At 49.3% G+C, this 14,899-nt stretch overlaps 1 protein-coding gene across 2 annotated transcripts in view; it reads left to right on the top strand.

Annotated features, from left to right (window-relative positions):
- SLIT1 (slit guidance ligand 1) overlaps positions 1-14,899 on the top strand; it is a 185,844-nt gene that overhangs the window by 68,674 nt on the left and 102,271 nt on the right. The window contains exon 1 of one of the 2 annotated variants that reach the window (XM_073019223.1): positions 3,840-5,905. The exons of the other annotated variant lie outside the window; for it this stretch is intronic. Coding sequence (XP_072875324.1) covers positions 5,814-5,905 — 92 coding nt within the window. The 5' untranslated portion in view covers positions 3,840-5,813. Of the gene's footprint in view, positions 1-3,839; positions 5,906-14,899 lie in introns of those variants that run through there. 2 annotated transcript variants of the gene reach the window in all.

The following is a 14,899-nucleotide window of genomic DNA, read 5'->3' as shown; positions in this document are numbered from 1 at the left end:
GTGACCTCAAGCTGCTTGTGTTACCTTTTTGAGCCTCAATTTCCCCATCAGCAAAATGGGCCTAAAACCTTCTTATACCATACAGTCCTTGTAAAGTTGCACTGAGTATTATGTGATATTCAGGCCCTCAGGAAATGTGAGGGTACCGTGATGGGGCCAGACACCTCAAAACGTCTTGATTTAATAAAGCAGAATCTTAAATAGTAAATGCAAAGATTTGGAATAGCCGTGCTCAAACACTAGAGAATGCTTATAAAAAATGTAGATTTCAGAACTTTACCCCTGACCTGCTTATTGAGAATCTGAGACTGGAACCAGAACTCTGCATTTTGACAGATCCCCCTGGGGTTTCTAAAATGTTTACAGAACATTCAAATATAAGAGCTGGCAGTGACTTCAGAGATCTTTTAGGTCCCTCCTTCATTTATAGAGAAGGAACTCAGGTTGTAACTTGGATATGAGTTGCCCTCAGGGAGAGCCGGGAGTGGATCTTAGTTCACTGATTTTTCAAAATAGTTGCTGGTAACTGAGTGACTTGCCTGTGGGTCACTTGCATGGCCCAAGCCTCATGGCCTTTTTTAGACTCAGCAACCAAAGAGATTATTTATATACTCTCAAATCCTACCCCTCCAATTTAGGTACACTGTCACCAGGTGGCAGTAGTATGCTATAGAGCCTCAAGGATTGTTCCTGGAAATCCACGCCCTCGTGGATTTATAACCTTGAATAGTCATATTTCTTTTTTTTTGTTGTTAACATGAAGACGAACACCTTTATTAAGCTAGCTAAATGCAAGCAAACATCAAGCAAATATCGACATGGAGAGTATGTTTAGAGCAAATTTTCTAAGCAAATAAGTTATTAGAGACAGGAAGCTATCTTTCCTTATAATTATTTAATAGACCTTGTTCTTTGTCCTACATTTCCCTGTATTTTTTTTTTAATGTACCTGCTTTGCTCTTTGCATGCCCACTTCACGTGCTTTACTCTCAGATCTTTCAGGGTAGGGCTCCTTGATGTCGGAACTCATGTCCCTGGAACTTCTCTTCATGTCAAGTGTTTTTCTAAGTCTCTGTCTCGTAGAAACACAGAGATAAAATTGCTTCTTTTTTTTCTTCTGATTTCATTTTCTCCTCTCTCTATGAAGCAAGGTATTGGCATGTCTCTGCCACCCACTGTAGTTAGGGATGGGGAGGGAGGGAGAGAAAACAGTGTTGGGTACTGACTGCAGACCAAGTTCCAAACCATATGCTTTCCTGTTACCTCGCAACAGTGGGCAGCAGAGTGCGTTGTCATTTCACAGACAGGTAACAAGCTGATGGGCAGGGGGAGGGGCGGGCAGGAGCGAATGCCAGGTCTTTGGAGCTCCAGAGCCCACCCATCCTCTTGTTTCCATGGTGGGCTGGGGATGGAGGGGATGTGGGCTGCCAGATGCTCCCCACCCCTACAGAGGAAGCCCAGATGCTCTGGGGTGAGGGCCAGGCCTAGTGACAGGCTCTCCCACCCCCAGCCTGCACCAGAGAGGACTCAGGAACACCTGGGCCCCTCTCCTTGGGGAGCCTGACTGCACGGCAGCTGCTTCGCTGGCATTCTTGAGAGTGTTAATTGGGCAGGATGCCCAGCCCCCAGCCCCACTGCCTCCTGAAATGAGCTGGACCAGGGACAGAAACCCCACTGCCCGCCAGGCATAGAGGAGACAGGATGGGCTCCTGGTCAGCAGCTCAGGGAGGAGGCCCAGGATGCTGGGCTAGACCTGTGGGTAGTGGGTGCTTCTCATCAGCAGCCCCCACTCTTCCCTCCTCTGGGGAAGCTGGGAGAGCAGTGTTGACCCCAGGGCTCAGGACAGGCCCTAAGGAAGAAGAACCTGGAATCCTTGCAGTGGGCTTCTGCTAGCTCAGGAGATGGTCCTCTCTAGCTGGAGGGAGGAAGTGAAGTGGAGTGATGATGAATTATTTGAATTATTATTTCTCTCTCTCCTCCTTCTCTTTCTCCTCTCCTACTGCTGCCTCCTCCTCCTTTTTCTCCTTTCTCATCATAATTGAAGACTTATTCAGCACCTGTCTGACCCAGGCTGCCAGCAGGACTCTCCATACATTATTTCATTCTCATATTTCAACAGCCCATGAAACGTATTTTGTTGATTCTACTTTTACACTAAAGCTCAGAGAGGTCAGGCAGCTTGCCCAAGGTCACACAGCAGGTGAATTGGCACAGCCAAGGCTTGGATGCAGGTCTGACTCCAGAGCCTGTGCTCTGTCAACTCGGCCCTCTGCTTCTCACACTCTGCCCATCAAGGATAGAGCCCTTTGACCTTATGGGAAGGTTCCCTTTATCCCTGGTGCCCCAGTCCTCATGGGAGGAGTCTATGTTTTCTTTGTTTTCAAAAGACTTGGAATCTGACACAGGCTTCCTTTCTGAGCCTTGGCTCCTCAGAAGGAAGGGCAGAGAAACACCGTTTTCACAGTACAGTGAGAAGGCCGGGTGGCTCCTCGGTGGGGACTGGATTTCTAGAGAAGGACCCAGGATGCTCAGGTGCCCAGTGCTGTGGTTGCTGTTGAGCCTCCCCTCAGCAATGACCCAGTGACAGAAAGATAGGAGGAACTCAGGGGTCAGGATGCCCAGGGCTCTTCCAGGCCTGGAAGACCTGGTCAGTGAGGGCCATCAGGGAGCTGAGGGCTGCTGGGCACACCCTTCTCGGACTGTGGTACCTGGCTCCATGCTCCTCATCTCCAGAGAAAGTTTGCCAAACTTACAGGCACCCAGAATTGGCCCCCGGACCTGTGAGGGGTCAGTGAAGAAACTGGAGAGGTTTCAGGTCTCCAGAGCTGCTGAGAGGATTTGAAGGCGTGGATGTGGGCCATGGGAATGAGTGGGCTTACTGTCTGTTCTCCAGAAGAAGTAGGATGAGTACCGGCAGGCAGGTCTCAAGGCAACTCCAAGGAACAGCAGGCTGGGAGTGGCTGTTGAGCCTCAAGCCGTAGTGAGCTCTCTGGCCCTGGGCAAGGTCAAGCAGAGCCCAGGTGGGCAACCCCTAAACCAACCTTACGGGTAAGCCGGGAAGGGGCCCATGCGCTGGGCCAGCCTTCAGACTCCATGATCGAAATGTTTCCTTGAAGCTCACATGGCCTCCGATGTCACAATGGGAAGGACCCTTTTGTGCTCTGCCAGGCCACTGCTATTTGCTGAGCATCTAATCTGACACCAGGCAGTGACGGTGAACAAGGCAGACGGCAGCGACTGTCATGGGCCACGGCAGGAACCGTCACAACAGCACGAGGTGCCATGTATCATGTGCTAAGGGTTTTCCTTCATTATCTTATAGAATCCTCTCAACAGCTTCATGAAGCTGGAATTATTATTATCTCCATGTCATAGAGGAGGAAACAAATTCAGAGTGGCCAAGAATTTGCCCAACATCACACAGCTAGTGAGGGCTTGGATTTAGATTTTTATTTTTTGGTTAGAGATGCTGGGGAGACAAGCTTCCTTAGGACTCTTCCTTGAGCTAAGGGATGACTCTAAAGTATCCGGGTAGGTGACTCCATCACCTACTTTGTCCTTTTTTTTCTCTCTGAGACAGGGTCTCACTTTGTTACCAGGCTGGAGTGCAGGGTGCAGTCACGGCTCACTGCAGCCTCAACCTCTTGGGCTCAACTGATCCTCCCACTTCAGCCTCCAGAGTAGCTGGGACTACAAGTGTGCATCACCACACCCAATTAATTTTTAAATTTTTGTTTCCCAGGCTGGTCTTGTTTCCCAGGCTGGTCTTGAACTCCTGGCCTCAAATGATCCTCCTGCCTTGGCCTCCCAAAATACTGGGATTATAGACGTGATCTGCTTAACCCAGCCTGTACTTTTGATCTTACTAGGAAGACTTCAGAATGTGCAATAATAATTCCCTCTGCTGTTTCTATGATCACTTGAGTCCCCTTTCCATCAGCTGGCCTCCCATGGGCAGGCCCCAGAGTGGGAGTGGGTGCTTCTGAGGGGACTCAGGGCCTCCGTGGCTGCTCCGTGTTGACCCTAAGTGTTGCGGTGAATTGTCCTTTGCTCCCCTGGCTTGTAACATTACCACCATAGACAGTTACACTGTGACATGGTCAGAAGTTGGGCAGGTGGGTGCTCCTTTGCGGGGTCCCTTGTCCTCACTCCCTGCCTTGCTAGGACAGTCCCTGAGTATCTTGAGGGGCTGGGAGAGCTGGAGTGGCTTTAGGCACCTGGTAGGGGGGTGGATGTCTTCCCCTCAATGCCTCACTCCCACCCCTGCCCCACCTGGGAGTCTAGCGAGACTCTCCATGTGACTGTAGGCGTGTCTTTATACCAGGTCAGGCCACCCTTTGGAACACCCATAAAACTCACCTTAAAAATCCTAAAAGAGGCCGGGCTCACACCTGTAATCCCAGCACTTTGGGAGGCCGAGGCAAGCATATCACCTGAGGTCAGGAGTTCAAGATCAGCCTGATCAACATGGAGAAACCCTGTCTCTACTAAACATACAAAATTAGCCAGGTGTGGTGGTGCATACCTGTAATCCCAGCTACTCAGGAGGCGGAGGCAGGAGAAACTCTTGAACCTGGGAGGCGGAGGTTGCGGTGAGCCGAGATGGCACCATTGCACTCCAGCCCGGGCAACAAGAGCAAAACTCCGTCTAAAAAAAACAAAAAATCCTAAAAGAAAAATGTTCAGGGCTGAGCATGGTGGCTCATGCCTGTAATCCCAGCACTTTGGGAGGCTGAGGTGGGTGGATCACCTGAGGTCAGGAGTTCGAGACCAGCCTGATCAACGTAGTGAAACCCCTTCTCTAGTAAAAATGCAAAATTAGCTGGGTATGGTGGTACACGTCTGTAATCCCAGCTTCTTGGGAGGCTGAGGCAGGAGAGTCGCTTGAACCTGGGAGGCAGAGGTTGCAGTGCCACTGCACTCCAGCCTGGGCAACAAGAGTGAAACTCTGTCTCAAAAACAGAAACAAAAAACCCCAAAAAAGAAAGAAAAATATTCGGAAGAGCTGATTCGGATGAACAATCCTTTGACATTGCAAGAGGCTGTATATCAAATTATATATAATTATAATCAATTAATGCATCTTTGTAGATGATTAGAAAAAAATGATCAGGGACACAAAAATGACCACTAAATTTGATATTGCTTTCCAAGATACCTTTCAGTCCTAAAGTCCTCTGATTTCAAGATCTAGTGGCATCCAATTGCTTATTTAAAACATTTAATAACTGGGCTGGGCGTGGTGGCTCATGCCTGTAATCCCAGCACTTTGAAAGGCCAAGGTGGGAGGATTGCTTGAGCCTGGGAGTTTGACACCAGCTTGGGCAACATGGTGAAACCCTGTCTCTGCAAAAAATACAAACATTAGCTGGGCGCAGTGACATGTTCCTGTGGTCCCAGCTGCTTGGGAGGCTGAGGTGGGAAGATTGCTTGAGCCAAGGGGCAGAGGTTGAAGAGATTGTGCCACTGAGCTCCAGCCTGGGTGACGGAGTGAGACCCTATCTCAAAAAAACAAAACAAAACAAAAAACAAATTAATAACAGATCATGGGCTTTGGAATCAGTCTTGGGTTACAGATTGCGTGGTTTTGTTCCTGATATTGGACTTTTCTAAATCTCAGTTGCCTCATCTGTGAAATGGGGATGGTAGTACCTCATGGTGTGGTTGTGAAGATTAAATCAGATAGTGCTGTGAAGGCTCAGCACAGGTCCTGCCCGTGAGTGTGGATTATCTGTCCTGGCCCATTGCTTTATGTGGTCCTGGGACCTGAGGCCCAGGAGACACACACTTTTATTTATAGTATCTCTGAATTCATGTCTCCCAGCCTGCAGGCTGTGGATGCAGAAAGAGGAGCTCAGAACCATGGGAGGATGGAGGAGAAAACAGAGAGAGCTGGTGCCGAGGGGTGAGTACCACGGGGCACTCTGTCAGGGGGTGGTGGAGCCCGGCAGTGAAACTTGGCAGAGACTTCCTGGAGGAGGGGGCATCATTGCTGGGCTCTGAGGGTCCAGGAGACCTTAACTAGGCCAAGAGAGAGGTGAAGAAGGGAAGGACAGAGGGAACAGCCTGTGTAGCCTTGGACAGCGAAGGAAACGTGATATGTTTGAGAACCCAGAAATGGAGCCGACCTGTCAGGTCAGGGTGCAGGTGCGAGTGGGGAGGGGCAAGCTTGGCACATTCAGCCAAGACACACCATTCAGCTGAGGGGCTTGGCTTTAATCCTGAAAGTGATGGGGCGCCTCTGGCAGATTTTAGGCAGCAGAGAGGCACAAATTCCCTCACAAACAGCATCCTGTGGTCCCTGGGCACCCGAGTCTTATTTTCATGGTGTGTTAAATTGACGACTATGAGTAACAGGGCTGTGGGCCATCTGGGTATGGATGCGAGCGCAGACATAAGCGTGTGTTCATGGAAACGAGCGAACGCTCCCAGGTGAGCTGCAGCCGGCTCCTGCAGCGAAAGCCCTGTTTGTCTGACACCAGGCACTTCAGAGAATAGGCATTATCAAAGCAAAACATTTGGTTATAAATATTTATAAATATGTGTTGGATTGAATTGCGCTTTGGTTCATTCACCATTTATGTCTATAAATATTTGAGAGGCCGCTTGGCATCATGGAAAGACGCAGTTTTTGTAGGCGTGGACAGACAGGGTGTGTTTGGTTTCTCACTCCGCGGCGGGAGCAGCTTGATGACCCTGGCCTTGTCACTTCACCTGTCGGAGCTGTAGTTTCCACGGTGATAATGACACCCATCTTGCATAGTGACTGTGAGAATTAGAATAATCTCTGTAAAGAGTCTAGCGTGTGCCGATGACATGATGGACACTCAGTGAATACAGCTATTATTGTTGTTCATTTGTCTCTGTGGTTTTTAATGACTCGGACTCTCGGCTGGCCGTCTGAAGCATTTGGAGTCCCTTTCTGCCTTCAGATGTCCTTACCTATATTAGGGTCAGCCCTCTTTCTTTTCTTTTCTTCTTTTTTTTTTTTTGAGACAGAGTCTTGGTCTAACACCCAGTCTGGAGTGCCGTGGTGCAATCCCGGCTCACTGCAACCTCCGCCTCCCAAGTTCAAGCAATTCTCCTGCCTCAGCCTCCTGAGTAGCTGGGATTACAGGCGCCTGCCACCAGGCCTGGCTAATTTTTATATTTTTAGTAGAGATAGGTTTTTCACCATGTTGGCCAGCTGGTCTCAAACTCCTGACCTCAGGAGATTTACCCCAAAGTGCTGGGATTACAGATATGAGCCACTGTGCCCGGCCAACCCTCTGTTTGAAAATAATGCTTTAGAAATGATTTTTTTTGATAACAAAAGAAAATTTAGAATGTGTCTTAATGTAAATGTTAGTGGCAAAGCATAATAATAAAATGAGTATCCATGAATTCACCACCAAACTTAAGCAAAAGAGCATAGCAAAGCTGCAGGAAGGTCCCATGCCCTCTCCAGCTCAACCCCAGCCTCAGCTCCAGAGGGAACCTCTGTACTGACTTCTGTGTTTATAACTTCCTTGATTTTCTTTTTGGTATTGCTACATAGATGTATATTTCTAAGCCTTAGCTTAACTTTTGCTTATTCTCCAACTTTTTCATAAAGAAACCAAACTATGTATATTCCTTTAAGAGCCTGGTTTTATTTTTATTTTTTGGACTCAACATTACATTTCTGAAATTCATCCATGATGATGTGGACTGTGGTTCATGCATTTTTCACTATTATGTGGCATTACCACAATTTACCCACTTTCCTTTGGGTGTATATTTGGATTGTTTTCAGGTTTTTCAGTTGCATATAATGCTTGGAACATCCTGGCAGGAGGTGCTTCCTAGTGCACAGTTGGGAGAGCTTCTTCGGTGAATACCTAGGAGTGGAATTGCTAGGTCATGGGCAGGTGCATCAATTCCACTGGGTCTTAGCAGATCGTTTTGCAAAAGTAAAGCCTATGAGGAGAGGCTCTGTCTTCGGAACTGTTTTGATTAGGCATTGAGTGAAGGGCTGGCACCTCTATATGGTTTCAAGCTGTGGAATTGTTTCTGTGCCTTCTTCCCAGGCACAGAATGTCCTTATTCCATGATAGGCAGAGAAGGAGCCGACACATATTTTAAAAGTAAAATCTAGTTTCAGTGATTATTGGATGGACAGTGGATCAATGAATAAGGGATTGGCCCTTTGCTCTGGGCCCTTCTGGGAAGGCATTAGAGGTCTGTCCTAACTACTGCCTGGGTGTGGTATATGAGTAAACTAAGCTGAACACAGTGTTCTTTCCCACTCAAATTCTGGCCCATTTGATGGAGGTTTGCAAGAGAAGAGCCAGGAGGACTGGGCTGTGTCTGCCCGCTGGCTCAGCTTGCACCCAACAGCTTGGCGGGGACTGAGAGGTTTGTCGGCGATGTTTCTCTTTAATGTGCTACAGAAGGGAAATGAGATGACTGATCAGGCACAAAAGCTGTGGAGAGCACACACGCCAGACCCGTGCCTCACCCCTCCTCTGTGCACCTGCCACTCCAAGGCGCAGGCAGCACTCTTCCAGTATTTACTTTGAAATGTTAATTTCCAAACTCCATCCTTTCATCCCTTCCTCTCTGTTTGACAAGGCTAATGGGGTGAAGAGGGAAGATGGCAGAGTTAGAGAGAGCAAGAGATGCAGGGAGCAGCAGGAACCCACAGCTTCTCACTGGGAAGGTTTCCTGTCGGGATGTTTCCAGAACCTTCTTCTGATCACCTCTCCTCCCTGAGCATCTCGGAGGCAGTCCTTCTGCCCTACTTTCTTCCTTTAAGCACCTCTGGAGAGAGTAGCTGAGGTTGCAGATGGTCTCGGAGCACTCACTGCTCATTACAGATAGGAGTGCCGGCATCATTATCGCTAAAAACGAACCCATTGTATTTATTGTGACTTACTAAGTGTCAGGTACTGTGCTAAGCTCTTGAAGTGTCTTTTCACCTATTTCTCACAGTAACTCTGTGAGGTTGGTTTTATTTTTTTTCTTTGGTGGAGATAAGGTCTCTTTATGTTGCCCAGGCTGGCGTTGAACTCATGGCCTCAAGTGATCCTCCCACCTTGGCTTCCCAAAGTGCTGGGATTATAGGTGTGAGTTACCATGCCTGGCCTTTTATTTGTTTTTTTTAGACTGTAATTTTTGTTTCGTGTTTACAGATGAGGAAACTGAAGCTCCAGAAGTAAAGGAACTTGTTCCTTGTCACTGCACTCCGACCCTGGGCCTGTGCATGATCTTAGGACCACCGAGTCCTGAGTGTGGCTTTTTTTTTTTTTTTTTTTTTTTTTTTTTTTTTTTTTTTTTTTGTGAGACTGAGTCTCACTCTGTTACCAGGCTGGAGTGCAGGGGCATGATCTTAGCTCACTGCAACCTCCGCCTCCCAGGTTCAAGTGGTTCTCCTGCCTCAGCCTCCCAACTAGCTGAGACTACGGGCACATGCCACCATGCCCAGCTAATTTTTGTATTTTTAGTAAAGATGGAGTTTCATCATGTTGGCCAGGATGGTCTTGATCTGTTGACCTCGTGATCCGCCCGCCTCAGCCTCCCAAAGTGCTGGGATTACAGGCATAAACCACTGCACCTGGCTCTTAACCACCAGCAGATACCATGTTGGGCCTTTTGTGAGGGCCCCATTGGGTGGCTGCTACCATTGCCATGGGGGAGGTAGATGTTGGGGTGTGCTGGGGGCACTGCAGGGAGGGGTGACATGGAGCCTGGGCCCTTGAGAGCTCTCAATTTGGTGGAGGAAAAGGACAAGTTAAAAGCATGAAAGCTCACATTTACTGCATGAGCCAAGTGCTTCCTGGGAACTATTTTATTCACTCCTCAGCACTGTTACTCCCCTTATTTCACAGAGGAGGAAACTGAGTCACGGAGAGGTGAAGTGATGTGGTTAAAATGACAAAGGAAGTGGCAAAGCTGGGATGTAAACCCAGGCAGCAAGGAGAGCCTACCCTCCTACCCACCTCCCCTGCTGCACCTTCCAGAAGGTCCTCACAGAGGCGACCACTGGGATGCTGATGCTGCCCCAGGGGACGGCACAACCAGCCCTAGAGAGGAGGAGGATGGTAGGGGTCACAGGACTTCCTAAGGGAGGGAAGATGGGAAGAAAGGAGGGCAGCCCAGGCAGTGAACTCTGGGGCAGATACCTCGGGGCAGGGAAGAGCTGGGCACTTGTGTGTGTGCCACTTAGGATTGTGTTTACCTCCGGACCGGAGCCTCACCCCTTTCATCTCTCTTCGTGCAGTGCTGCTGGTCCTGCCCACAGGTTAGTGACCCCTCGGTTTGTCTTCTTCTCCTTTGTGTGGGTGACATGGGCCTCGAGTGTGGTTGGTGGGTAGTGGGGGTGACACCTACCTGTCCCCGGCCCAGCTCCTGCTTGAGCTCCCTGCCCCAGTGGGTCGGCTCCCTGTCCTCTACCCTACTCACAGCTCAAAGGGCAGCACGTGGGGGTGGGGCAGGGTCTTTGAGCCTTTGCAGGGCCTCAGCAAGGCAGGACCTGAACTTTCCCAACCAGACTTTGGGGGAAGCTGCTTGTGCATTTCCTTGCAATTTCCTTTGTTTTTCTTTAGTATTCTTCAAATATTCCTCTATGGCATAAAGAGAAAGGTCTTTGAGAACAGGAATTGGCCCATGACCAAAAGGGGTCCAGTGTCAAGGGGAATCAGCAGAGCTTTAGGGGCTCGTGTGATGCATCGTGTGATGCATTAGGATGTGAGGTATCCGGGGAGAAGGGGAGGCCTGGGGAATAGAGGCGGCATCCCTTGGCCAGCTGCCCTGCCTTACCTGGGGAGAGATCGGGGTTTTATTTAACAAAGGAGGCTGAGTGAGTCTTTACAAACTAAGCATAGAGTTAAAATAACAACATGTTACCATTGACAAAGCATGTTGCCATGTGCCATTCCATCCAGCCTCAGCAGCACGCGAGCCAGCTCAGGTGAGCATGTCTCCAGGAGGCCCCTCCAGCTGCAGGGGTACCTCCCCCAGGTAGAGTGCTTTGTCTTTTGTTTCCAACATCTTCCTGATGGTATTCCTATTGGGTGCCTTTTCTGGCTTTGGGCCTGTGCCCTTGGCAAACATCCTGGAGGACCCTCAAGGCTCCCTCTTGCATTGTGACTGATAGCTCAGAGTCACTGCTGTACAGAAAGTTTCGATTACTGCCAGCTCTGAATGGATTACCCAGGATTACTGTGTGCCTTGACATGTATCAGCTGCTCTTCCGCTGGTTCCCCAGTCCTTGGAGAGTGTTAGGATGCATGTCGCTGCAGGTGTGGCATTTCTCTCCCAAAGAGCATTATGCCCGTCAGTCCCTTGAGCTGACGTTTCCAGGACAGGCTTACTCTAGGGTTCAGTTATCAAAATATGAACTCTGCCAGCACAGCCCTCTCTGGACCTCTGGCCTGTCTGCTCAGGGGTAGAGTGGCACAGCACAAAGATCATAGCCTTGGGGCTGATCCCTGGTCTCTTAGATTCTGTCTCCACCATGCGTGAATGACCTAATTGGGCAAGTTTAAAAGAGAAAACCAACACTTTAATTTGTTTCCTTATTTACAAATAAAGATTTCCCCCAAATAAGCCTACCTCCCAGGGTCATTGCAAGGTCTAAATGCAGTAACACTTGCACTGCACCAGGCAATAAACACTCAGTACCCATTAGCTTCCTTCCTTTGCAGTCTGGCAGACCTGAGTCAGATGAGGCCTGATCAGGGGCTCAAATGATGCTACCAGGGCCAAGATTCACTCATTCATTCATTCATTCATTCATTCTCTCTGTCTCTCTCCCTCCCCTAATCTCTTCCACATAGGCCTGATTTCTGATTCTCCCCTTCTTCATTCAAGTCCCAAGATGTTTACAGCAGCTCCAGCTCTGGCCTTGCCTTACCTCCAAGTCCCCCAGAAATGATGTTAGCGTCTGGCTCAGAAGTCTCACACCATCATAATGGTTTTGATGGGTTTCTGTTTCCATCTAGAACTAGCCTTCATGGCCAGGGAAATGGTGGGCTGGCCCTGGAGCTGGTCATCTCCACCTGACCACAAGACCAGAGTTGGGGAGGGGCAGATCTCCAGACAAAAGTTGGGGTTACCACTGGGAAGTCCCTGGGAAGTAGGGTAAGCAGAAGCTGCAGACAAAAACAAAACAAAACAAAAACCAGTGGATGACCACTATGGGTACCATCTGCAGGACCTTCTTGCCTGGAGTTTCTGTCCTATATCCTGACCTCCCGCATGCCTTTCCCAGCATCCACCTGATGGTGCCCTTGGCGGAGGCCTCTGGACCAGATTCTGGGTGTGGTTGTCTCTCTGGCTGGTCAATTTCTCTGTTTTGTTCTTGGCCCTGGGCAGAGTCTGGGCTGAGGCTAACCTGGTGAAATGGCTTGAAATGTTGTTACCTGTGGCCTCCAGAGGGGCCACGGCTAACAACAGTTCATGTGTCCTGGCCCCATTTTCACTTCGAGCTCCTTAATTAAGACCTTCCGGAGATGGCCTGTGGTCCTGTGATTATCCACATCTGGTTAGGCAGCCATCTGGAAGATTCTGACCCTGGTTTGATCTGCCATCTCTTCTGCCCGCTTCAGAAAATCATGTGGGAGTTCAGCAGTCTTTGATATGTTTTCTGTAAAGACAGGGATGGTGATTTATGTTCCCTGCTCTCATTACACCACGGTCACTGGAGGCCCCTGTGATGTAGCCAGAGCGCTCCCTGCCACTGACTTGGCAAGGAGGGCCTTGGGTTCCCTTTCATCTGGTTCTTGCTGCTCCTGGGGCCTCATTTATGTGTACAAGGTGCCCTTTCTGCACACGAAAGAGCTTGAGTGTGACCAGGCACCCCCACTCAGCCTTTTTGTGTGTGTTTTTGAATCTCCTCATCTTCTTCATCATGACCTGTTTTTATCTTGTCAAATGACTTACCTGCATCTATGTTCAGAGATGGTGGTGAATGGAACTGAGCAGTTATCAGATTTATTTTTCCTGCTGACTTTTTTATGTTAAGGAAGGGGCATACCCCCCTTCTTTCCATTTATAATTATGCTGGTCCCTAGGACACTGGAAGGAGCTACCTCTGCCCCCTCAGCTTCTTGGCTGAGTATTGTTACATGGAGGGGTCTCTGTCACGTCTCTGTCACGTGGAGGGGGCCAAATAGGAGTCGTACATTTATTGGTGTTATTCAGCTGAATTTAAAAGTGGCCTATTCAGCACTGGGGCTAAGCCCCGCAGATAAGCTTGGTAGGTCACCATCTCATGGGTGGTGACAAGGGTGGGTGGTGGGGTTTGCTGGGAAGATGAGACCAGCATCAAGGATGAGATATCCATGAGTGACCCAGCATGCTTGGCAATCTGTGGGAGGCATGACACCCCTCTGGGAGCGTGAGGGATGAGTTCTTGGAGGAGGCGGCCTTTGAGATGGGTTGTGACGTTGGGTAGGACTGCAAGAGGTGCTGACAGGAGGAAGGAACTTGCACAGGTGAAAGCAAAGATGAGGGAAGATATGTGGACTCTGAGAGGGAGGCTGTAGCTGGGCATGTGTGGTGGGGTGGGGGCTGGAGGTGTGGATTGGGCCTTGTTACAGGGGCTTGCATCCAAGACTGAAGGGCCTGGGATGCCTCAGTAGGCAGCGGGGTGTTATTGAAGAGTTTTGAGTGGGCACATACATTTGCTTTTGTGTGGAGTGACTGGATAGAAACTGAGGTGTGTAACAGTTGCTGATGTTAATTGAACACTTACTGTGTGCAAGGCACGTTCCTGGTGCCTTACGTGCATCATGTTCTAAATGTAGGTCACTCTTCTGTTTGGAACCCTCTGATGGCTACTGCTTCATCACAGTGACATCTAAAGTCCCTACTCTTGATTACTTTTCCCCTTTCTCACTCCAGTTACCCTGGACTCCTTGGTTTTCTGTGAACACCAAGCATATTCCTACTTCCGGACCTTGGCACTGACCGTTCTCTCTGCCTAGAATACTCTTTCTCCCAGACACCCATGGGGCTCACTCCCTTCTTCCTTTAGGTCTTTGCTCAAAGACCTTCCCCGCCACCCTAGAAAAAGGTAACTCCCACTCGGCATACCCAGTGCTTTTACCCCTCACCTGCTTGATTCTTCTCTTTGGTACTCAATTCCACCCGCTACCCCACAGAATATGAGCTCCACAGGGCAGGACTGTGTTCCTTGCTGTATCCCCGCCCCAGGAACAAGGGCTGGTGCACAGGGGCTGCTCAGCAGGTAGTTACTGCCTGAGTGAGTGTTCTGCAGTCTGCCCTCCTGCCGTGGGAGTTGCCTGTCATCATCCTCATCTGGCAGACAAGGAAACCAAGTTGAAGATCAAGTAAACGGGCAAGGTCACCTGCTGGGAATGGCTGGAGACTGCCTACCTCTGACCCTACCGTGTAACTACACCGCCTTGTCATGGTTGTGACTGGGCAACAACACTCACGTCTGTCTTAGGGGCTGTGTGAGGTTTTCTTCCAGCTTTATTTTGAACAGTGTTTTTGTTAGAAGGAACTTCATTCCCAGAGGGTTCATTAATGGAGGGCGTTGTACTTCATGACGAAATTGCTGTCTAACTTGGGTCTGGAAATCACACTGTGTGCTTTTCAGATGTGCTAAAATAAACGTTTAGAGGAGAAAAAAGGAATCTGATTGTTGTAAAAATTAGGCAGTTTTAGGAGAGAGCTGGAAGCTTGTTAAAATCCTCACCAAGGGGCCTTGGAAGTCGTTACTAAGGAGACCAATGGTGGGTTCCTTTCTGGTTAGCAGGTGGGAGGGCATCAGGAGTTGCTTGGAAGCTGCTGCTGGGAAAAAGAGTGTTGGGGGTTTTTGGCAGGTGTGTGGCCCCCACTCCAGCATGGCTTTGTCCTGATCTGTCCTGCTGCACAGAGAGGGGAAGCAGGAGACCTTGTTTGGATCGTG

The sequence above is a fragment of the Chlorocebus sabaeus genome, chromosome 9 (assembly GCF_047675955.1).
Source record: "Chlorocebus sabaeus isolate Y175 chromosome 9, mChlSab1.0.hap1, whole genome shotgun sequence".
NCBI classification, from domain to species: domain Eukaryota; kingdom Metazoa; phylum Chordata; class Mammalia; order Primates; family Cercopithecidae; genus Chlorocebus; species Chlorocebus sabaeus.
Note: the sequence above shows the minus strand (reverse complement) of the source record. Positions and strands in the feature narration are given on the sequence as shown.